Below are 26,265 nucleotides of genomic sequence, written 5' to 3'. Positions count from 1 at the left end.
TATGTTTCATGTAATGCTTTGTGTAAGGAGGGTGATCCCATTGTAAGGGGTACTCTCCTTAAATGCCCTTGGCCACTTAAAAGCCTAGGAAATTACACTTGTTAAGGTGTAGTAGGATTTGAATTCCTGACTGTTTGGGGGACCTTGAATTAGAATTGATTCCATCATCACGCTTTTTATAAGAAACAAGTAGGAGTCGCCAATGAGTTTTAGGAAAAAATCATAAACCTCGTTCATGCCTTTCTTCCATGTGGAGTTCATGGAATAATTAGCACAAATCATAAGTTTACCCATGCCCAAATCGGTCTATAAACTAGAAATGAGTTCGGGAGCGAGGGTACTAAGATAACGTTCCTTTTAAAGGGGAATCGTCACCCTAGCCCTAGTACGGCCTCTACTAGCTCTTCCTTTTTCACAATTTCATCACCAAACAATATATGCAACGCGATACCAAAAACTATGTTAGTTGATTTTATTTACAAGCATTAATTCACATAGGAATTACATTGCAAAAGTCTTTATTCTTATTTAATAATATTCGTGAAAGAACAATAAATAAACAAGATTCGTCTTGGCTTAAGTGATCAATCAACAATTATTTAATTCAATTCTAGTCTTTATTTAATGCAATATACTATATGGAATTGATTAATTAATTATTTTAAAAGTGATCAAAGAACACTAATTAATTAATTAGAGTCCTTTTAAACAAGAAAATAAAGGTGATTTAACTAAGTGCTTGGGACTTTACCACTTCTCTTTGCTAGATCTCCGTTTAGAACACTTATGGACACCTTCTTGTTGGGGAACCTCCACCGTAGTAACAAAGTATCGAAAGGGTGAGTGTTTAGGACAAGAGGGCTAGGTTGCACAAGTTCACAAGTTATTTTGCCGGGGTTTTAGGTTAATTTCTGTCTGTTGAAGCCTCGGTTTAAGCTCGTATTTATAGAGAAGGATTAGGTTTAGGGTTTCGAGCTTTCTGTCGCAGCAGGTGTCGCGCGCAACAGATGAAGTTACGCGCGGCATCCTAACGCAAGTTATAGAGTTGCGCTGCTATGTGCAGCGCGACTTTTTGTCTTGCGCACGGTTTTATCGTAAGATTCGATTTTATATTTTCCGTATAATTTCCGAATAATTACAAATCTTCCACAGCGCAACTCTGAAAGTTGCGCTAGGTGATGCGCGCAACTGAATTAGTTGCACACGGCAGCACAACGCGACTTAATGAGATGCGCGCGGCTTTTTGCGGCAACACTAAGTTTTAACCTAGGCGCTCCTAAATCTGTCAATGTTAGGGTTTAAGCATGGGCTTAAGCCTAATTATGCTCGGGTTTAGTTAATTGGACCTTTGTTTTGTTTTTTCTTTAATTTGGGCTAGTCTTTTGTGTTTTGTGGCTTAACCATTTATCCATAAGCATTCTTCACTTTGATCCAACACGAAGATGGCTTTATTTATCGTCATATTGAACTTCCTGTCGGGACAGAGGCCAAAATTAGATGTCTACAGTTAGCCCCCATTTTGATCGAGTCTAGAATAGATGATAATCAAAGTAGTAAAGGAAATAAATCCGAGACTCATTCGGCGAAGTTCTCTAAGGATAGAGAATCTTTCAGTAATGTTTAAGGATGTCGAAACAATCCTTGGTTCGCTAAGTGTTTAAAACAAGTAGCTATGAAGGCTAGAAAAAGTCCTTCCTAGTCTTAACGCACTAAAGAATCTAGATTGATCCTTTGCAATTGTAGAACGCTTTTACAAGTAAAAGTATTCTAGGTGATGTCATGTCATGAGAAGAGATCAGTTTTTAAAGAATAAAAGGGGAGGATTTCCTCTCAATCGTGTCATCGTTGGTCTAAAGTCCCTCGATATGTCATTGAAACTTTAGCCTGACTTTAACAAAGTAAAAAATGAAAAAGGGGTTTTCGATATTCGAGCCGAAATGGTCTGGTATTCGAGCCGGGTCCGGTATTCAAGCCGGACGTCCACAAGATTGAAATACATGTCTCAGGGGAGGCATATACCCAAATTCAGTGAGAGGGAAGAAAGTCAGCAACTCTTTCATCAGTTTTGTCCACAAGATGAGTACACGTGTCTCAGGACTCGGGGCACGTGACTACATTAGGCGCGACATCATCTCGTCACTTCTTTATACAGGGGGTGGGTTTGACACCCTAACTGTCCGGTAAGTTAGTAAGCGCACTAACTACCGTATTTGCTCCCATTCAAGAAGTGCCTGTTCTTGAAGGTTCGGTGCGCCTGTCGACTCGTTGAGCTAACGCCTATAGTAATTCTCTACCTATTAGTTCCGAGAGGTAGATCTCGCAAAGCTTGGGTTAAGTGAAATTTTACGCATCACCTACGCCGTACAATTTTGCGCCGTACGATACGCCATTTGCATTTTTACACTACATGAAAACGCCTACCTTTTTGCTTCGAACGTGAAAAAAGAAGAAAACTCGGACATTTGTAACGTCAGTACAGTAAAATGACAAACCTGTCTATGGGTGCTTTAACATAAAGCACCACCACGGAACGTCTTAAGGCACTCTTACGAAAAAACGTTCAAAACGTATGCTTGGGGAAGGCACAAAGCATGGTGTGCATGCAATATGATGCAAAAAACTAACAAAAAAAAAAATAAACTACAATATGCAAAGCAATTAAAAAGACTTTGATAATTTGTGCGCCATTACGTCTAATAACGAGCAAAACCGTTCAAAAAAAATGATCTAACAGATCATAATCAAAATCCCGGTCTTTTGGTGACCAGTATCCGCGCGCAACTCAGAAGGTCGCGCTAGCCAGGCGCGCGCATCTTTCTGAGTTGCGCTGGTTTGTCACGCGCAACATCTGAAGTTGCGCGCGACATTTATGTCAGTAAAGTGAAAATCGCAGACGCGATTTTTCACTTCACCATTTTTCTCCTTCCTTCACCATTTTTGACTATTTCTCTCTCTAAGAAGCTCAGTTTTTCGCGATTTTTGAAGCTAAAGAAAGCTAATCTCGTTCTCAATTCATATTTGCCGTAATCCAATGTAAGTTTTTTTTGCTAAAATTTGCTCTTTTTTGACTAAATTCGAACGATTTTTTAATCGTTAAACCCCAAAATTCGAATTTGGGGGTTTTTGATTCGGCTTATTTTCTTGAAATTGGTTGCTCTATGTTGTTATGATATGTTTAAGGAGTGTTTTGCAACAAATTTCATGAAAAATGGTTAAGTATTATAGACACCCATTTGTGTCTCTGTTAATTGAGATGAACACTACAAGAGGGGGGGGGGGTGAATTGTAGTTGAGTTCCTAATTAATAATTTTGCAAATATAAAACAGAACAAAATAGGAACTTGCGATGCACACAGATTTTACGAGGAAACCTTCTAGTGCCCAACTAGAAGTAAAACCTCGACCCTACCTTAGGGATTTCAAACACAAATACTTCCACTATAATAGGGCAAACACCAAGTTACAACCTATTATAAATCAGCCTCTACTCACAAGTTTCCACTCGAACTTGCTACAGAACAACACCTTGTTCTACCCAGTTTGAGTCCCACACTCAAACTCACTCGTACTCCCTAAGTACAGATCTTCCCCCTTCTCACCAGAAGCTCTCTCTGTATGCAATGATAAAAATACTCTCACCCTAATAAACCCAAAACCAAATACAAGAATTAACACCTAGTATATGATCGGCAAGCTATGCATGAGACCCGAAACTAATATGACAGTATGATAAGCTTGGCAAACTTACACGACTATAGCTCTGTAAATTCTTCACGCATAAAACTCACAAAAACCTAGGCTCATATTATTCTCTACTATTTATACGAGTATTACCTGTATAAACAGTAGGTTTACATAAAGATAAATAAGTAAAACTTAACTTATCTTAAAACACGGTTTTTTGATTAAATCCTTTGAAGAAAATCTTTTCAGAAAATAAGATAGAAATATTGAATTAAAAAGCATAATATCTTTTTAACAAACTGATTTTAAAAGATAAATATTTAAAGAAAATCTTTTTTCGATTTCTATCTTTTATCTTTTCCGATTTTAATTTATTTGCCAAGCTAACTGTCACGCTTCTAATAAGTTTCATGCATATCCTACTTAACATATTTAATAATAAATCTAGAAGATAAAATCTTAACTAAAACATTGCTGCGCTGTACTCTTGTTCTGGTAGGTTTACTTGGACTCCACGCTTACTAAGTTCCTCCAAAGATCTTAGTCAGCAATCTTCAAGTTCCTGTGAAGGAACGTTCCTATGAAGGAACGTTCCTGTGAAGGAACTCAGTTCCTGTTAGGGAACTCTTATTTTATATTGAATAACTTTCTTGATAAAGAACTCCTTCAAGTCTTCTCAGCTTTAGTTACTTCTTCCATCTCCAAGATCAATTTCACCTAGGCTGCACAAACACTTGAAAAGTCTTTATGAGATGAGTTTGCTGTAACTTAAGTTCCTCATCATCAAAACCTTTAAACATCAACAATTTCCCCCTTTTTGATGATGACAAACTTAAGCAAACTCTTGAGAAAGTTAAAACAAAATAAAAGGTCGTATTTTTGTATTTTAATTTTATTGACAGAAAATAAACACACAACAGAAATAAAACAAAAACAAAAAGTAAGCTAAGTAAACTAAAAGTAAACGAAACTGAGAAAGTTATGATACTTTCTCAACTGGAACCCAGAACAACTTCAGCCTCCATTTTTGCTTCTTCTTTTCCCTCTTTTGGCATTATCAAAAAGTCCTGTATTTTCAAGTTTATTAAACATCTACCAACAGCCCCACAAGCAATTCATCGAGTGTGGGAAACTAAAGGCAGCGCTGCTAAACAACCTCAAGTAAGATCTACTCTTCAGCACAAGTGTTCAAAATATACAAAAACACACTAGTATAAGCAGTGTTCCAACTATTCATTCCATAAACCAAAATATTTAACATCCAGATGAACAATTTTAAAAATTTACAATCAAAATCAATTGTTCAAATACTTAAAAACGAAAATTAAATATGTTCATAACTAAGACAGTGAGAAAAAAAGCTAGGCTGATTTTGAGATGGGGTAGGCTGAATTTGAGATGGGGTAGGCTAGGTTTCAAGAAACTCCAGAATCTTGTTGAAGTCCTCCTTTGTTTGCTTTGCAGAGGCCTCCAACTTTTCTTCAACCCCCTTGAGCTTCACTAGGAACTCCTCCTTCTGTTCCTGTAGAGCCTTGTGAAGTTCTTTCTCCTGGAACTCCTTCTGTTCTTGAAGATCCTTGGTCTGTTTGAGCATCATTCTCTTGAGTTCCTTCAACTCCTTCCCCTGCTCCTGGACCAATTTTTCAAGTGTCAGCACATGAAGTTTTCCAGCAGAGTCCTTCATTTGACTCTCTACCCTCTCCATTCTGTCAGCCAACTCAGCAACTTGCCCTTCAAGGATATTCTCCTCAACATCCAATTCTAGTGGTTGTTCCATGCTAGTTTGAGGAACACTACTGGCAGAAATCCTCCTACTCTTCCTTACAGGCTGTTCTGACATAGCCTTTTCCTTCATCTTCCCTGTAACTCTCTCTTTCTTTTTCTCTCCTTTCTCTAATTTCTGAATTTTTCCCTGTACTACTTCCAGACTTAACCCAACAAGGGTTTCCTCATTGATCACATTTTCTGGCTTCTCATTCAAAGCCCCATATTTTCCTTTTAAAATCACTCCTGCATTTTCAAAGACAGTAGACAAAATGGCTCCATACCCCACTTTTGTTCTACTTGGAACACAATGAGCTAAATGCTGATACATCAAAGAAGGAAAGTTCACCTTAAACTTCTTTGAAATGTAGAAGATTACAGCCATATCCATTAAACATGCCTCCCCCTTCTTAGCAGTCCTAGGCAAGATAGTCTTTTTCACCAAATTAAACAGCAGCTTATTTAGAGGGCTTAGATCATTATGACTCATGACCTTCTTACCCCTCTGTCCTCCTAATTCCTCTACTATATCCCCAGCCATGAAATTTCCTACATTGATACTACCCTTTCCCTTCAAGTAAGTATCAAAACCTTCAGTAGGAGCTTTTAGAATTTTACCTAGAGTTTCTAGGTCCAATTCAATCTTTACATCATTCACCATGCTCGTTATTATTCCCAATTTTGCCTGAAAATTCTGGCAAAATTCATTCATAGCAGCAGGATACAAGTAATTTGATGAAACCCTAGTCAACAGAAATTCCCAACCTTGAAATTTAATTAGATCAAGAAACTCTAAAAATCTTGCTTTCCTACACCACACAGCGTCAAGACGATGACCTACTACATACCTTCCTGCCATTGATTCAAGTTCCTCTTGATCAGTTACCTCCTCTTCTTCATCTTCCCTTTCCAATTCTTCCTTTTCTGAGTTGTTCTCCTCTTCTTTTTCTTCCTCTTCTCCCTCGCTTATTTCTTCTTCTTCTCTGTTCTCCTCTGTTGTCTCTTCCGGGTTTTTCTCTTTCTCAAATTCATCAACTTCCTCAATGTGCTCTTCCAGAGACTTTACACTTTGTTTTCTTTCCTTCCACTCCTTTAATTTTTGAAGAACATTCGAGACAGAGAAATCCCCTTGATTGATTGTACTCTCTACTTCTTTTGGTTTTTGAGGAGATTTCTTAGGGTTTTCAGAAGGTGTTCGAGAGGTAGAAGATGCTTTGTAGTTTACCATGGCTAAAGGAGATGATTCGTCCTGAATTGAGTTTTCTGGACTTTGGGATTCTTCAGAGGAAACAAACTCAGCAATGATCACCATTGAAGCTTAAGGAAGGGTTTTAAAGGGGTTTTCAAAGTTTTACTGAGAGGGAGTAAATTTGATGTGACAGTGAGGTGAAAGAAGTGGGTGAAAATTTGCTTTTATAATAAATGAAGCGGTGGGAGAGAATTTAGGAAGTTTTCACTGTTTAGTTATTAATTGAACAAATTCAATTAATTTTTCAAAATTTAAAAACTGGATGAATCTTTCAAAAATTTTAAATTTCCAAATTCAGTTAATCTTGATTGAAGTTTCTATAAAACACAATTGGAACACGCTTTCAACATGTATGCAATGTACAAATTTAATAACTTATACTGTTGAGCAATTTAATGAACTTACCTTTGATAGTTAATAACGGTGACACTTTAGCTATGTTTATCACACCAAGTTTGTGGTAGAAGTTCTTTTTGCTCTATTTACAATATTTTTGACTTTGCCATATCTTGGAACTTCAGAGGCTAGTACTTCAGCTTGATCATTCCAAGTTCCTGTCTCAATTTCTCAAATCTTTCTCTGTTCAAGGGCTTGGTTAGAATATCAGCAATTTGATTTTCAGTTTGGCAAAATTCTAACTTAATATTCCCTTGCTCCACATTATCTTTAAGAAAGTGATGTCTAATGTGGATATGTTTTACCTTTGAGTGTTGAACTGGATCTTTAGAAATACAAATAGCACTTGTATTATCACAGTGAATCGGTACACATTTAAAAATAATACCAAAATCTCTGACCTGTTGTTTTATCCATAGAACTTGTGAGCAACATGCTGCTGCAGCTACATACTCAGCTTCTGCTATAGATAAAGCAACTGTGTTTTGCTTCTTGGAACCCCAAGAAACTAAACAAGGTCCTAAAAACTGTACCATACCTGAAGTGCTTTTCCTGTCTACCAAATCACCTGCATAGTCAGCATATGTAAAACTATTCAAATCAAAAGAATCACTTCTAGGATAGAAGAGACTCAAATTGTCAGTTCCTTTCAGGTATCTAAGGATTCTTTTTACTGCTGTCAAGTGAGACTCCTTTGGATTTGCTTGGAACCTGGCACACAAACCTACACTAAAAGATATGTCAGGTCTACTAGCTGTTAGATAAAGTAGTGAGCTTATCATACCTCGATACATAGATTGATCAATGCAAGTTCCAGATGGATCTTCATCCAATCTAGTAGCAATTCCCATAGGAGTATTGTTGGTTTTGGCATTTTCCAACTTGTATTTCTTGATCAGTTCCTTAATATATTTTTGCTGATGAATCATAATTCCCTCTTCAGTTTGCTTAATTTGCAAACCAAGAAAGAAATTTAATTCTCCAGTCATGCTCATTTCAAATTCTCCACTCATAAGGTCAGCAAAATACTTGCACAGAGATTCGTTAGTTGCACCAAATAAAATATCATCAACATAAATTTGTACAACTAAGATATCAGTTCCATTTGACTTTAAAAACAATGTTTTATCAATTTCACCACGTTTAAAACCATTAGCCAAAAGGAACTTAGATAATCTTTCATACCATGCTCTAGGAGCTTGCTTTAACCCATAAAGAGCCTTGTCAAGCTTATAGACATGGTTTGGGAACTCTGGATTTTCAAATCTAGGAGGCTGTTCCACATAGACTTCCTCATTTAAGTATCCATTTAAGAATGCACATTTGACATCCATCTGGTACAGCCTAAAACCCATATAAGCAGCAAAAGCAATAAGTAAACGAATAGCTTCTAACCTGGCTACAGGTGCAAATGTTTCTTCATAGTCAATTCCTTCTTGCTGGTTGAAACCTTGTACAACTAGTCTAGCTTTGTTCCTGACAATAATACCATGTTCATCTAGTTTGTTTCTGAATACCCATTTTAGTCCAATGGACTTCTTGTCTTTAGGTCTAGGTTCCAGATGCCAAACTTTATTTCTTTCAAATTCATTTAGTTCAGCTTGCATAGCATTAATCCAGTCTGCGTCAGTTAAAGCCTCAACATAATTTTTAGGTTCCATGTAAGAAAGGAATGCATTGAATGCACAGAAGTTCCTAAGATCTGGTTTGAGTTCCTTTTGTGATGTCACTCATGATTGTGTCAACTGGATGAGATTTATGATATTTCCATGGCCTTGGAGTGAAATCTTTGATTGGGTACATCCTCTCTTCATTATTGTTGACTGGTTCTTCTGTAGGAACTTGATTCTGGAACTTAGGATGAACTTCTTCAGGAGTTTCCACATTTTGGCCTTCATTAAGGTTTTCAGTCTGTTCTTGAAGTGGAGTTCCTGATGCATTCTCCAACTCTGGTTCAGCATTTGTTTCATTATTCGTTACTTCTGCAACTTCACCATGCTGCTTCTGCAGTGATGCTAGTTCCTCATCTGGATTTTGCTAACGTACAAGTCCAATTTTGAAATCATCATCACAATCCTGTACATCAACCAAATTTTCAGTCTCATCAAATATAATATGTACAGACTCCTCAACATACATTGTTCTTTTATTATAAACTCTATAAGCTTTACTATTTGAGGCATATCCTAGGAAAACTGCCTCATCACTACGTTCATCAAACTTTCCCAAGTTCCTTTTACCATTATTGTGAACAAAACATTTACAACCAAAAGATCTAAAGTAAGAAATATTAGGTTTTCTCCCTTTCATAAGTTCATAAGGAGTTTTGTTGGTGATGGCCCTAACAGATACTCTGTTGAGTATATAACATGCTGTGTTCACTGCCTCAGCCCAGAAATTTCTAGGCAGCCTGCTTGATATCAGCATTGTTCTTGCCATGTCTTCAAGACTCCTATTCTTGCGTTCCACTACTCCATTTTGTTGTGGAGTTCTTGGGGCAGAGAAATTGTGATCCATACCATACTCAGCACAAAATTCATCAAATTTTGAATTCTCAAATTCTGTTCCATGGTCAGATCTAAGATGTATCAACTGATTACCTGTTCTTCTCTGTTCTTTCTTAACAAAAGCAACAAACTCGTCAAACGTTTCATCCTTACTCACAAGAAAGAAAACCCAAGTGAACCTTGAAAAATCATCAACAATAACCATTACATATTTCTTACCACTTCTACTTTGGATTCTCATTGGACCACAGAGATCCATATGAATGAGTTCCAAAGGTCTTTTGGTACTTACCATCTTTTTGGACTTGAAAGAAATTCGGGTCTGTTTACCTTTAGCACAAGCTTCGCACACTTTGTCATACAGGAACTTAATGCAAGGAAGTCCTTCCACTAAGTTCTTAGATCTTAATTTATCCAGTAAAAAAAAGCTTGCATGGCCAAATCTTTTGTGCCATAAAAGAGGATCATCCTCAATAACACTAAGACATGTTAAACTACTGTTAGGAACCTCGTTAAGATCCACAACATATGTGTTCCCTTTTCGAGTTCCTTCTAAAATAATGTTCCCAGTGTCATTGTGGATGATTCTACACTTATTTGAAGTAAAGCTAACAGAATTACCTTTGTCACAAAACTGAGAAATACTTAACAAATTGTGCTTGAGGCCCTCGACCAAAAATACATTATCAATAGCATGGGAACGTGACCTTCCTATCTTGCCAATAGCAATTATATCACCTTTCATATTATCACCAAAGGTCACAGTTCCACCATAGTAGGCATCCAGTGAGAGAAATCTAGTTTTATCTCCAGTCATGTGCTTAGAACAACCACTGTCGAGGTACCAAGTGTTGTTCCCCCTCACTGGAACCTGCAAGAAGAATTTAAACGTTAGAGTCAGGAACCCAGGTTTCCTTGGGTTCCTGTGTAACATGGATTGATTCATTTTTCTTTACCCAGATTTGTTTTACATGTTTGATATTCTTCTGAGTGCTTTGTTCTTTCTTAGGGCACTTAGCTTGCTTACGCCCTGTATTTCCACAGAAATAACAAACAATGCTACTGGGCAAGTTGACATACTTCTTTTCTTTCTGGAACTTCTTTTTAAAACCTAAACCTTCAGTATTCTTAGTTTGAGCCTTAGTGATCCAATCAGGAACTCTATACTCTATTGGTTGTTTACCTTTTCTAGCCCTCTCAAGTTCCCCCTCAAGACGTGCCTTATCCATTTTTAGCTCTCCCAAATCATGCTTCAATTTTTCAAAATTTGGATAATCAGTCGGTGGAGGAACTTCAGAGTTAGGAGTATCAACACTCAGTTTTAACAAAGACAATTCCACATTCAAGAGTATGTTATCTTGTTTTAAGTTCTCTAGAGTCTCTTTTAGAATTTTATTGTCATCAAACAGACTGAAGAACCTATATTGAATGTCAAACTTCATGTCATCAACCCATTCACTGTTCTCTTTGTAAGTTATCAAAGCTTTATCACTTAGATGTTTGGATCTATGCAATTCTTTTAGATCTTCTTGGATTTCCAAAACGGTATCTATTAGATTCTCTTTAGACAGATGTTTTACTTGATTGTAAGAGAACCATACCTCAGACTCAAGCTCCTTCAGCTTGGCAGCTTCATCAGTTTTTGCCATGAGACATAAATGAGCAGTTTCTTCTGATGGTTGATCCTCCTCTTCTTCTTCTAAATCTGTATCTCCCCAAGCAGCAAGCATGGCTTTCTTAACGTTGTCCTTGGTGAAGTAAGGCTTGTAGACTCTTAACTCCTTGGATTGCTCCTTGCCTTTAGTCTTTCCTTTCTCTTCATCCTGAACAGGACAATCTTTGATAAAATGATCCTTTGATCCACACTTGAAACACGTTGTGTTTCTGGAACTTGTATACTTCTTGTTCCTGTCAAACTTCCTATTGTTCATCATCTTTTTAAATTTCCTCACTAGCATAGCCATCTCTTCTTCATCAACATCTGATCCTTCTGAGTCTTCAGCCTTGAGTGCCAAACCTTTATTTCTGGAACTTTCAATGTTGGAACTCAGATGAAGTTCATGAGTCATTAATGATCCAGCTAGTTGTTCCATATTGAACTTAGTAAAATCCTTAGCTTCCTGCATGGCAGTAACCTTGGATCTCCAGCGTTCATCTTGTGGTAGGCTTCTTAAGATCTTCCTTGCCTGTTCATCAATAGGAATTTGTCTGCCAAGGGAGTTCAGTTCATTAATAATATCATTGAATCTAGTAAACATCTCTTCTATGGTTTCTTTGGATTGCATTTCAAACATTTCATACCTAGACATCAATAAATCTATTTTAGAATGTTTTACCTCGTTAGTACCTCTATGAGTTACCTGTAACAAATCCCAAATCTGTTTGGCAGACTTGCATCCCATGATACGATTATGTTCATGGGGTCCAAGTCCACAGTGCAGATACTTTATAGCTAAAGCGTTCATTTCAAGTTTCTGATAATCTTCTTTATCATAATCAGAAATAGATTTAGAAACTACCTCATGCTTGTCATTGGTTTGAGTTATTTCAAAATCACCAGTTTCAATTACACGCCAAACCTGGTAATTTTCGGCCTTGATGAATATCTCCATCCTGTTCTTCCAGTAGGCATAAAACTTACCGTTGAACATAGGTGGACGTTGGGTAGAGTATCCTTCTTCAAGTTTCTCCTTGTAATTCATCTCTCCAGGAACTTACTCAGCAAAATTATCTGCTTGCACGTGAGAACCGAGCTCTGATACCAATTGTTAATAGAGATGAACACTACAAGAGGGGGGGTGAATTGTAGTTGAGTTCCTAATTAATAATTTTGCAAATATAAAACAGAACAAAATAGGAACTTGCGATGCACACAGATTTTACGAGGAAACCCTCTATTGCCCAACTAGAAGTAAAACCTCGACCCTACCTTAGGGATTTCAAACACAAATACTTCCACTATAATAGGGCAAACACCAAGTTACAACCTATTAAAAATCAGCCTCTACTCACAAGTTTCCACTCGAACTTGCTACAGAACAACACCTTGTTCTACCCAGTTTGAGTCCCACACTCAAACTCACTCGTACTCCCTAAGTACAGATCTTCCCCCTTCTCACCAGAAGCTCTCTCTGTATGCAATGATAAAAATACTCTCACCCTAATAAACCCAAAACCAAATACAAGAATTAACACCTAGTATATGATCGACAAGCTATGCATGAGACCCGAAACTAATATGACAGTATGATAAGCTTGGCAAACTTACACGACTATAGCTCTGTAAATTCTTCACGCATAAAACTCACAAAAACCTAGGCTCATATTATTCTCTACTATTTATACGAGTATTACCTGTATAAACAGTAGGTTTACATAAAGATAAATAAGTAAAACTTAACTTATCTTAAAACACGATTTTTTGATTAAATCATTTGAAGAAAATCTTTTCAGAAAATAAGATAGAAATATTGAATTAAAAAGCATAATATCTTTTTAACAAACTGATTTTAAAAGATAAATATTTAAAGAAAATCTTTTTCCGATTTCTATCTTTTATCTTTTCCGATTTTAATTTATTTGCCAAGCTAACTGTCACGCTTCTAATAAGTTTCATGCATATCCTACTTAACATATTTAACAATGAATCTAGAAGATAAAATCTTAACTAAAACATTGCTGCGCTGTACTCTTGTTCTGGTAGGTTTACTTGGACTCCACGCTTACTAAGTTCCTCCAAAGATCTTAGTCAGCAATCTTCAAGTTCCTGTGAAGGAACGTTCCTGTGAAGGAACTTAGTTCCTGTTAGGGAACTCTTCTTTTATATTGAATAACTTTATTGATAAAGAACTCCTTCAAGTCTTCTCAGCTTTAGTTACTTCTTCCATCTCCAAGATCAATTTCACCTAGGCTGCACAAACACTTGAAAAGTCTTTATGAGATGAGTTTGCTGTAACTTAAGTTCCTCATCATCAAAACCTTTAAACATCAATAGTCTCCCTAAAACCAAACCCAGTGATGAGTACCTTTCGCATCGAACTATAATCGAATGAAGTGAAAGTGTGGAAAGTCTAGTGTTGCGGATAGTTTTAATTCAGTTCTCTTCTCTCTGTTTTTGAAAACTTATTTTAAGAAAACAGCCAATCCAGTTTGGTTGGTCAATGATATGGGTCCAATAATAGTGTAGTTGGATGGGGCTTGGCAAGAGCTTTCCAACGATATATTATAGGCCCAATTCCGATGAATATTGAGGAAGTTATGGCCAAATTACTGAACTGGGCCCGGTTTGAGCCTTATATGCGGCCCAATGATCTAGGGGAGGGCCTAATATAGATTTATCATTCCTAATGCAATTAGGAATGGTTTTAGTCTTCTAGATTCTTCTAGAAGGTTCTTTTCATTCCTAATTCAATTAGCATTGATAAATTGACTTTTGTTGACTTTTCAGAGTTTTAATTATAATCAAAGAGCATTTTTGAGGAAAAATACGATTTTATCCTCCTGTACGGCAATTTTTATCTGATTTTAAGAAAACGCGTGAAATTCCAGATCAGCGCCAAACGCCAGCTGTAGCGCCTGGCGCTACGCTTGGCGCCTTGCGCTAATGTTGGCGCCTGGCGCTAATTGCCAGCGTTGGCACTGGTTCAATTTTATGTGCGCCAGACTCTGTTTTTATATTTTATCTGTTTGGCTGATTTTCTCTATAAATAACGTGCTAAAAACTCCGTTTTCGATAACCAATTCTCATCAACAATAACCAGTTTTCACCTACAATTATCTACAACCAGTTTTCAATAATAATTCACCGACTCTCGTCAAGATTTTCTTGATTACTCTCTCTCTCTCTCTCTCTCCTTCTCTCTTTCTCTCTCTCTCTCTCTCTCTCTCTCTTTTCTAAACTAGCTTCTCTCAAATATAAAAATTCCGCATTCATTAGATCTTGAAACACCTAGCCATATTCGAAGTTGCCTTCGCCCTAGACGTGAAAGGTTTAATTTCTGAGGGTTTGGTCCCAAATCTCTATTTCAATTATTTAATTTAATTGTTTTGATTTTATATTTTCCTTGAAGTTATTAACGTGTGTATTTTGTTATTAGAAAGAGGTACGAGGCATCAAAGTAAGTATTTTAATGGTTTTAATTAATATTATGATATAGAGTTCATGCTTAGATTATTATGATATTCCTAGTATCATGTCTAGGGTAATTTTAATATCAAGTATGATTATTATGATGCTTCGTATGTTCTTCCTAGTATTTATGATTGTTAGTATCATGTTAGGGTTAAAGCTTTAATATTTATTGCTTAGTGATATGCTAGGGTTTGTTATTAATCTTGTTAGTATCATGCCTAGGATCTTGCTATTATTATGCTTTAACATGATTCATGATTTTTTTTTTAATTTATGATTATGGTTATTATTATAATTTTATTATTTATGATTATTATTATGTTGCTTGATGATATATTTATTGTTATTGCTTTATCACCTTTTTATGCATGTTAAAGGGAATTTGTACTTGTAATCACGCTTAATAACATAATTGATAATCTTGTTTAGGGTAATTTGATTATAATTCAAGTGATCGCCAATAATAGATTTATTTGTGCAATAATATTCAACCAACATAGATAAATAGGTTTAGGGATAATCCTATTGATTGCATGTTAGTCAGAAAGCGCACATGAATACGATCAGAATAAAGTAGAGGCCTATTATTAGGGCAGGTTCAATCTCTTTTAGGTTGGATTTGTACCTTCATCCCCGAACCTTATTTGGTTCAAGACCTTATGGAGTTGAAGATCTCTTGGATCGTTAAGGGGTGTAACCTTCACCTCGTGAACGGTTTACAAGTTCCTAAAAAACTTGTTAAAGACTCTTTTGTTCTATCTTCTTCCCTTTTGGACGCCACCGTACTTTAGTGTATGATCACAGTGGGGTTCATGCTAGGGGATTAACGCTTGAAATATTCCCTACAAGTATAGAACCTTGTATGAGTATTTCTTGTTTCAAGTTAGTTCTTGCTTCTTTTTTAGAATTTTTGCTTGATTTTCTGTTATTTTGTTTGCCCATTTTGGTTATACTTGTTAATTATGTAACAATCATAGTATTGGGACTAGTTTTGCTTTCATAATTAACATTTTGAAAATTTTGAATCCGAAAAAATGGCGTGAAGTGTATACTTAGCCTATTTTCACCATATTCGAACTCCAAAATTATTTGGTAGACAATAATCATGTTTATATTACTGTTATTCGTCTAGAATTAGTTAATTCTTTGAGATTTTAGAATATAATCCCTTGAATGCTTAGTTGAAACTGGTATAGGAAGGCTTTTGTGGGTGTTAAAAGCCCCCATTTACTGAGTTTAATTGCGGGTATCGTAGCCCCCAAGTATGGGTGGCATTCAATTTTCGTGTTTTTCCCTATCGGTAGCTGTTATGCTGCCGAAATGGGTCTAGAATACGTATATTAGTTTAGTTTAGGAAATAAAATAAACTAATTAAAGAAATTTTATCCGTTATAGCATGGACTCGCCTCCGTTTGTCGATGCCAAAAGGTTCTTGTTGGTCCGGACGAGACGTTTCGCCCTCAAAAGAGGGTAACCCGTTCTCAAGAGGAGGTTCAAGAGCAACGCGTCGCAACCAATCGACGTCGCCAGGAAGAGGTGGTTTGGGAGGCTCCTCCCAACTGGGACCCTAGGGTCCTTAAGTGGGACCCAGACCACCACGTTTTGATCCGAGGGTGGCGCGACATCGTGAGTTTTCTGCGCCTTCATCTCTTTTCTTTTCCTTTGTTTCTTCTCCTTTTTAAACCATAGCCGTTTTTTTATTTTTAGAGTGAGCCTGACATACGTTTGTACGGCTCTGGTGACTTGCGAGCCTGTATTGAGCGTTTGCCCGAGGTGACAAAGGAGATTGTAGCACTTTCAGAGATTGACTCCTAGCTAGCAGCTCTTCGGGATTTATCGAGCCGGTCTGCATCGTCAGCTTTCCTTCGTGGATTGCTGGAGTTTTGGTGGGATTCTACCAACACTTTTCACTTTCCATGGGGAGAGATGATGGTTACCCCTTTTAATTTCTCTATGATTACGGATTTTCCTTTCGGAGGCGAGCTTTTAGTTATGGAGCTCGTTAAGGGGTCAGACGAGAGATTACGCGACCTTGTGGGGGACCGTTTTGCGTCGGCCCTTCACGTGTACGCGCAATCTTGTCCGTACTCGGTTCTTGCCGACGAGTTGTCAGCTGATGAGCTTGACCGGTAGTGTACACCTGAGCAGCTGGCTCGGATATACATTTTCCATGTTCTTTCCGTCACCATCTTGATTGATCGAGGTGAGCATTTCGCCATTGGGTTACTTATTTTCCTCAGCGATTTGGGGCAAGTAGGTGACCTGAGTTAGGCGGATGTGTCGTATGCCCGTATGCTTACGGCTATGGGCAAGGCGACTCGGGTCATGGATTCCGTGGCAGCTACTAAGGTGCCTCGGATCTCACTTACCTTGAGGTTCGTGTTTTAAGCTTTTTTTTCGGTTTATTACTTTTGTTTTTTCCTTTAGGCTTATCTTTTCTCGATTTCAGGCTTGGGGATACTCGTACCTGCCTTTCTTAGCCCCCAGGGTGCTTGGGGCTGCTCGTTTTTCTATCGGCCATCGATTGGTCGAGATTAAGAGAAGACGAGCTACTTCTGCCGGCGACTTTCGCCAGAGGATTCTTTCGGCGACTCGTGCGTCGGTGAGTATTCCAACTACATGTTTTCTTTTTCGTTTTTTATTTTATTTTATTCATTTTCTTACGATTTTTCATGTGGTTGTGTTTTATAGATTGATCTCCGTCCTTGGAGTTTGATCGTCGGAGTCCCTGAGGCTATCCGGTCTGGCATGGTTCGTTGCCGTTTTCGGGCCCTCTATACGGGACTTTCGGTGTTCCAGAGGACCAACTCTTGGTTTTTAGGCGAGCGTGTTCTCTGGCAGCTTTCGACCGAGGAGCCTTTGGTTCCTGCGGTTTTCCCGATCCGGATGCTGCGTCCGGACCTGCTATCTACCGAGGATCGAGCTCAAGCGATCCTTGGTTATCCGTTGGAGCAGCTGGTGCTGCCGGATGCTTCTTATCCGGCTTTTATAGCATCCAGGCTGACTCCTTTTCCGGCCTTTGTTCCGGTTAGTTTTCTAACTCTCTTTTTTCGTGTTTCTATTTATTTTTCGGAATTTTGACCCTTTTATCATTTTTTGTCACATGTATTTTTAGCGGGTCGAGCTAGGTGGTTGGGTACCTCCTACAGCGGAGATCACGTATATTGATATTGTCGGATCGATAATTCGTGAGACCGACCGAGGATGATGAGGGGACACCGTTCGTACCTGAGACGCTTGAGTCGGTATGCCTTTTATGTATATGTACTTAAATATTTCTATTTTATTTTTTGTTTCATACACACTTGTTTACTAACTGTCCTTGTATTCTTGGAACAGGTTCCGCGAGAGACCGTAAACGGCATGGTGAGGACTTTACGTGCTTTCCGAGCTGCTTATCGGAGAGCCCTCGTGACTTTGTCATACCGTGATCATCGGATGATCGCGGTAAGTTTTTTTTCTTTGCAATGAAGTTATTATATTTCATGTATTAATCTTCGTTTTGGATTTCGAAGGATGTGCAGCAACCGTCTAGTAGTCGCCGAGCATCCTGATTCCTCCTGTACACATTTTTATATTTTTTTAGGAAACTTATGTGTATATATATATATATATATATATTTTGTATTTTTTTTTTATATATGAGATATTTGTATATATGTCATTATTATTATTATTTTTTGTTTCCATGTGTACATTAATGCGAAAAATTTTCGAGGAAGGGAAAGGGTTTCCGACTTACCACCCTCGAAAAAATAAACAAACTCCAAAAAAAGAAAGCAAAAAGAAGGAAAAAGAAAAAATAAAAATAAAAAGTAGGAAAATTATATAAAATAAAAAGAAATAGAAAGTAGGAAAAAGAGCTATTGTTCTTGGTATAGACAATTGACTTCGAAAGCTAAAGATGATTCATTTACTTCAACGTCTCACAAAGAATTTGAAAGAATATGGCTATACTCATCAAATGTGAGCAAACTTGACCTTGAATAGTTTAAGAGTTCAGTGAAGTACAGAATCGACTTGGCAAGATATCAAAACGTCTAGATTAGATCGAGCGATGTTTGCTTGAGCCAAGCGTGACCATCACAAATTTATGAAATTGAAATTTTCATAAATAACTCCACAAAGAACATAGTGTGTCTTCACGGAGAACTCGATGCCATTTAAAAATGACTGAAACAATGATGGATCACATCCCTTCCTATAAAGTTCTTAAGATTTGCACGAAGGACTAATGTTACACTAAACAAAATGTCGAAGCTAAGAAAGGACGCCATATTCAGTTATGGATAGAATTATCTTCTAAATGTCTTTTCAAGTATATGTCTAAAACTCTTAGCCATAGTGGGAGTTCATTGGCTCAGTGGGAGCTAAGTGACTTAGTGGGAGCTCACTAGCTTAGCAAGAGCTAGGTGGTTGAGTGGGAGCTTAATAGCTCATTAAAGGCTAAGATAGCTCAAAAGGGAGATAACTGTTTGTTTCATCACAACGAACTTTTACCCAAAGACAATATACATGTCTCTTTGTAAGTATTCAAGTGAGACCGTGGGCATTACCTCCACAACCTAATTGAGAACATAGTGTTTGTTTCTCTAAGTGGTGTCTTTTTGGAAAGTAACACGTTTCCAAAACGACAAGTGGGAGGAAAATGAACTCGATGACAATCGAGCTTAGCAACAAACGAGAACTGAAAATCTCGGAAGACCTTAAAAGGGCTTCGTGAGAATGCTTGATCAAGAATACTCAAAAGGACTTTACAAGTGCCTTAAAAGAGAATTCATTACTCACAAAACATCAGAAATGTTGGAGTAAGATCAACATAATAAAAGGGCTTTGGAAGCGCCTTGAAACTCAGTGGTTGATGCAATTGCCCCGTATAGGTATAGAATTCACCAAAGGCTTGGATTGAATCCTATAAATTTCTATTAAGTTAGAAATAAACCTAAGACTTAGAAGCATACTATTTACTATTAGATAGTAAAGGAATAATGTCTTGTAAGATAGCTACGAAAAATCCAAATTTCGAATAATGGTTAGAGGCCATAAAAATCCGAGATAGACTCCATGTTTGATAATCATGTTTGAAAATTGATTAATTTGCATAAAGGGTGAAAGACCCATCGGTTGCAAATAAGTTTTCAAGAAGAAAACTAACAAATGTGGAAACGTATATGCATACATAGCTAGATTGAATGAAAAGGATAAAATTAAATTCACGGAGTTGGTTTTAATAAAAACCTATTCACCAATCGGAATAGTCATTTCGTGATTGATCTAGCAAAATTGCACATATGAATGATAGGCGTGTCGCGTACCTAACAAAAATAAACCTAACTAGACCACTACTATGTAGACGGGCAAGCAAGGGTCGGACCCCAAGAGACTATGGTTCAACCAATTAAATAGACTCAAGCAATTACCAAGCAAGTAACCAAATCAAATAAATGGGAATCAATATTTAAATAACTAATTAAAATGATAAAATCTAATAAAATGACAATTCAATGCTAAAAACATCCAAGATAAAGCTTCACCGCGAATACAATTAATGCAATAGTAGTTCTACCCCTAACACATAATTCAATTGATTAATGAGGAAAAGTAATCCATGAATAATACCAATGGTCTCTCCCGAGTTATCAATGGCTTCTCTAATCACAATCAAGCCTACTTCCGTGGAATCATGTAAATTAAAGACCTTAAGCACATTACTCTAACTTCCTAATCATCCATTCAACTACTCCCGTGATGAACTTCAAACCCTTAATTGATTTATTCAAATCCGTCAAAATCCAACTCCCGTTGTGATTAAAACAATGGATTAATAACAATACCAATTATCCCTAATCTAGTATTTGCATAAGCATAATCAATTAAGCATATCAATTACAATTATTATTAGAGAATTTAAAGAATTACTACATGCATCAATCATATTCGGGTTCTGCTAGATCTTGGAATAAAGAAATACTCACACATATTAATGAAAGCAAAAACAATAATCAATGAGGAAAGCATGATTAATAAGCAATTAAAAGTAAAAGAAGAAATAAAGATGAATACCAATTGCTTGAATGAAGAAAAGTATCAATTGTTGATGAACAAAGATCAAAACTTGAAAGTGCAGATTAATCTAGATCTAGAGAGAATATTAGGGTTCTAATGAATGTTTAAAAGCTGCAAAATAATAACTAAGTATGTTAAGTCGGGGTTTACAAAGGGTATTTATATCCCTTAATTAAGAAAACCCGAAAAAAAATAGGAAAACGCGGTCTTCGACACTCCGCCCGGTCTGACCGGGCAATGCTACCCGGTCGGGCGCGACAGACAAACTCACCCAAATGCTTCTTCACGTAGCCTCCTCGTGTAGTACCTTGTCTTCCCGGGCTGCCCGGGCAATGCTGCTCGGTCCGGGCGGACATAAATTGAACTCTTCATACTTTCTCTCTTGTGGATTCTCTTCTTTCCTTCTTCGCCCTGGCTTCCAGGGACAGGGCGGGCACGGGTAAAATTCTCTCCATCTTAATAAGCTCTCGTGGCTATCCAAAACAAGTCCAAAACATCCGAAAATCTTCATGTGCCTACAAAATCAATTAAATAGACCAAGCTACACTAGAGAAGAGAATATTCGCGAGAAGTGGCTCCGTAGAGCTCAAAAACCATACAAAAATAGCTATAAAATGAGGGTAAAATATGGTATAGAATGTGTACATTAAATTCCCCCAAGATAACTTCTTGCTTGCCCTCAAGCAAGACAATCAATGACAAGCAACAACCAAATAAACATAATTCACCCCATAATACATTTGAAAATACCATACGCAAAATCGAAATCGGACACACCAGCATCTTAGGCAACCAATCACCTCATTCAGACTATCAATCAACCTGAATAGCCATCAAACAGAGTCAACCATGTACACATAAGGAATCGATGACTAGAATTTCTCACTTAGTGGTCACTCCGCACAATTTTATGTGGTGAGCTAAAAATGAGCCCGATCTCTCTCCATTCCCACTAATAATGATAACCCCCCATTCTCACAACACTCGTGTGTTTAAAGGGTAATGATATCGCTCAACCTAGTCAAAAGTCGACTCGAAATATGACACATACTCCAACATTTTGACAAAAGACTCATTTCACATGAACACAATACTATGCACGAAGGTCAGAAGGTCTTTTTCAAGCTTGTAATGTAAGTCGGGTGAAAATGGGTAGGAAAAATTTGGAAAATGTAGGTAAATATAGTCCTTTAGGGAAGCCATAAAAAATGAACAATACACATCAAAATTCCATCGAACTAATTCACAAGAATACACACTTCAAACATAACTTGAATTAAGAGCAACTACCACCTTACCCTACATAAAAATTCATCACACTATTATTATTTTTGAATCTTTTTTATTTATCCTTCAAGAAGCTGAAAAAAAAAATTTTCTTTTTTTTTCAAACTATAAGAGCTTCAACAATAGATCATATATCAAAAATTTCAAGAACCTTCAAGCTTCAAATTTATCTTCTCCAGAACATCATCACAAACCAAAAAGAACACCGAGATATATGGCTCCCCCAAGCTAAACTTGGGATAAGTTAATAATTTGGGGCCGATAGGTTAATTTTGTGACTTAGATGAAGAACACGGACAAGGCTACAACATGGGTAAGCAAGAAGGGAACATACATTTCTAAATTCATCTGGAGGCTACCTAGCAAACATGGCCTTCATCCTCCTCATCGTGCATGTGCAATGTATCATGACACACTACTAGAAGTCTCGAGACAAAACTAAGATCAATGTCACACCAGGAACTAACACACATGAATAAATAATAAAGGCTCAAGCCTCACAGTTAACACAGTTAAGCTCCAGATTCATACACAGTTGCGCAAAGTTGATTTCCATTAGGCCAAGACAATAAAAAATCATATCATGATCATTTAATCCGCATTGCAAGTCTTTCAATCAAAATTAAGCCAAAAACCTTTAAATCATCAAGGATAGGGGCACAGAGAAGTAGTTTACTAGCTATTCATCGTCATGATTCACAAAGTAACTGCCCAAAGCCAAAAATAATCCCTCCCCCAAGCTAAACTTCACATTGTCCTCAATGTGAACATATCGAATAAGAACGAGCAAGGGAAAAAGAAAACTAGGCCCTACTGGCAGAGGAGGGATCATACCTAAGGGCAAAGCTGGGACCGCCCACAAAATAACATCGCATCATAACCCCAAGGCACTAAAAAAAATAAATAAATAAATAAAGGGAAAATAAAATAAATAAAAAAATGGAATGGGTTGCCTCCCATTTAGTGCTTGTTTAAGGTCTTTAGCTCGACCCCTCTTTAGTAGCTCAACCTGGGTCACCACACGGAGAAGATACTCTGTGGTATTTCTCATAAATATATCCACCTCCAAACGACTCCTTCAAATTAGAGTTGATGTGCTTTATATCTGAATTGACCTTCAAGTAACTGAACCCATCATGTGGTGGAATATTGTCCTTTTTGCTCATAGGATTTCTATTAGAAATACACTTATCAGCCAAAAGGTTAGTATCATCGATTCTCAAACAAGTACCACCATCAAAAGTAAAATTATGGTCATTGAAAAGCTTAAACACAACTTGTTTATCCTGAGCTCTAATGGTCACTTGTCCTTTAGGAACATATATTAAAGCTTGACTTGTAGCAAGAAAAGGACGACCAAAGATTAATGGGATCTTAAGGTCTTCTTTCATATCCACTAAAACAAAGTCAACTGGAAATACAAGTTCACCTATCCCAACTAATACATCTTCAACTACACCCTTAGGGAGTCTAACAGTTCTATCAGCCATTTGAAGAGATATGGGAGAGGGTTTAAGTTTTTTGAAACCTAATTTTTCATACAAAGAAGAAGGCATTAAATTAACACTAGCACCTAAATCACACAAGACCCTATCGAAAGTTGTTTCGTTTATCTTGCAAGGAATAGTAAAACTACCAGGATCATGCAATTTAGGTGGTAGGTTCTCATGTAAGATATCAGAGCCATGCTTCTTTACTACCAAATTTTCTAATTCCTTATTATTATGATTATGATCTAGAATTCCTTTCACAAATTTTGCAAATTGAGGCATTTGAATTATAAGATCTGAAAAAGGAATGGTAGCATATACCTTCTTAAGAGTCTCAGAATATTTCCCAAAATGCTTATCGAGCACAGCTTTTGATAACCTTTGCGGGAAAGGCATCGGTTCCTCATAGGATTGTGGAGCAACATATTTGAGCCCTTCATTCTCGCTCATTTTAGTTTTTGACTCCAGATTGCACACTTTCTCCTCTAATCCCCCCGTAGTCAATCCATCTCTCTTCACGAAAATTGCATTGCATTGTTTCGTTTGGACTTTTGATTGATCTTGAAGAGTTGATAGATGACTCACTTGTTGTGATAGTTGAGAAAGATGAGTTTCTATCCATTTATTTTGAGCAATGAGCAGTTGGATCGAGTTTTCAAAATATTCATTCTGCTTTGCTTGTAACTCAAATTGCTTTGATATAAGCTCTTGTTGTTGGTGTTGGGAGGTAGCAAAAGTCTCCATAATGGATTCAAGATTTGAAGATTGAGGTGGTGGTTGGTGCATGGGATGATGATTGAAAGGTGCCCTAGCTTGAAAAGCTGGTGGTGGTGGAGGATTTTCTATAGCTTGAGTGTTCTTGTACGAGAACCCTTGATGATTTCTCCACCCTTCATCAAATGGCCTTGTGGAGGTCATGGTATAGAAAGCATTATCTTGCTCAATCGTCATTCCATCATAATTGGGTTGACACTCCCGCGCAGTATGGCCTTGCAATCCACACATCTGACAAGTTTCCATCGAGGGTCGAGGGGACTCAACTTGGAGTTGATTGACTTTATGAGTTAGCGCCTGCACAGAACTAGCCAACATGGTTAGAGCATCAACATCATGTTTATTACCTGTGTTGATAGCATTTCGTCCCCTTGGATGGTAATTATCATTAGCCGCCATCTTCTCAATCAAAGCCTTCGCATCGGTTGGATTCTTCGTCATGATAGAACCTCCAGATGCAGCATCAATGTATATGCGAAACTCATGGGTCAAACCATTATAGAATGTTTGGATCAACATCCATTCTGGAATACCATGGTGAGGGCATTGTCTCTGCAATTGCTTAAACCTTCTCCATGCCTCATTTAAAGACTCGTCATTAGATTGATGGAAGGTAGATAGCTCGTTCCTTAATTTCGCGGTTTTCTCTTGCCCCAAGAATTTTACTAGGAAGGCCTTAGCAAGTTTGTCCCACGTATCAAAGGAACCAATACCTTCATCTCGTAGCCACTCCCTTGCCCTATCCCTTCGTGAAAAAGGGAAAAGGCGTAGTCTAATAGCATCATCAGTGACACCGTTGAGCTTCATAGTGTCACACTTCTCCAAGAAACTATCAATGTGAGTCACAGGGCAATCATTTGATGAGCCCGCAAAATAATCATTGGAGATGAACTGTATGAATTGGGGCTTCAACTCAAAACTCTGAGCGGTGACAGGTGGTCTAACAATACTGGAGAGAAATCCGGTCGTTGTATCCGGAATACCATACTCCAAAAGAGATTTTGTTCCTGGGTCGACCATGTTTCTTGTATTTTGATTTTTCCTTCTTCTACCTCTTCGTCTTCTTACAGTAGCTTCGATCTCAGAATCAAAAGGTGTTAAATCATCTGAACCTGAACTTCGAGTTTGCATGCAACAAAGAAACTAAAACAGGAGATCAAAGACACAAGGAACAATAGCCGAAGCAACAAAATATATGCTTAGTAAAACGAATCACAAATAACTATAATGAAACCGTTAGTCCCCGGCAACGGCGCCAAAGTTTGATAGGCGTGTCGCGTACCTAACAAAAATAAACCTAACTACACCACTACTATGTAGACGGGCAAGCAAGGGTCGGATCCCAAGAGACTATGGTTCAACCAATTAAATAGACTCAAGCAATTATGATAAGTGACTTTTATGTCACTTTTAGCTAAGGTGTTTATTGAGTCACTTTCCGGCTTATTTTACAATAATTTAGCCCATTTTGTTCTTTATTTCTTTTATTTGCTTATTCTCGTCTTTTATCTTTATTTTGAGTATTTTAGTAGTTTTTATTAGTTTTTATTTTATTTTTGTAGTTTTAGTTAATAATTTCCCGCTTCTCTCATTTTATTTATTTTATTTTCTTTTAGTTTCTAGTTTGTTTTATTTTATTTTATTTTATTTTATTTTATTTTATTATTTATTTAGTTTTAGCTTTTTATTTTACTTTATTTGTCTTATCTTATTTTATTTTATTTATCTTATTTTTATTTTATTTTATTTTATTTTATCTTTATTTTATTTTATTTCGTGGTAATACCTTCGTGTTTTTGGTTGTAGGTGTTCCGGGTTTCAAGTTCAAATCGTGTTCGGGGTCCGAGGTTTGAGGCAAATGCACAATGCTCCCTCCTCTTGCAACTGCGAACAACCACCACAACTACAACCACCAGC

The 26,265-nt window shown here is 37.3% G+C and overlaps 1 protein-coding gene and 1 non-coding gene across 2 annotated transcripts; one reads left to right on the top strand and one right to left on the bottom strand.

Moving 5' to 3' along the window:
- Positions 1-23,088: 23,088 nt before the first annotated feature.
- LOC145627953 (uncharacterized) lies at positions 23,089-25,368 on the bottom strand. The gene is made up of 2 exons (XM_081680292.1): positions 23,357-25,368; positions 23,089-23,257 (listed from the first exon to the last, which is right to left on the bottom strand). The coding sequence occupies exons 1-2, from the start codon at positions 25,366-25,368 to the stop codon at positions 23,089-23,091; spliced, it is 2,181 nt and encodes a 726-aa protein (XP_081536418.1).
- On the top strand, positions 24,878-24,984 carry LOC145629539 (small nucleolar RNA R71). Its single transcript, XR_014111705.1, has one exon. It is a non-coding gene; the product is annotated as a small nucleolar RNA R71 (small nucleolar RNA).
- Positions 25,369-26,265: the final 897 nt, after the last annotated feature.

Source organism: Chenopodium album, chromosome 4 (genome assembly GCF_948465745.1).
Source record: "Chenopodium album chromosome 4, dcCheAlbu1.1, whole genome shotgun sequence".
NCBI lineage: Eukaryota > Viridiplantae > Streptophyta > Magnoliopsida > Caryophyllales > Amaranthaceae > Chenopodium > Chenopodium album.
The sequence above is the reverse complement of the archived record's forward strand: the minus strand, read 5'-3'. Positions and strand labels throughout refer to the sequence as shown.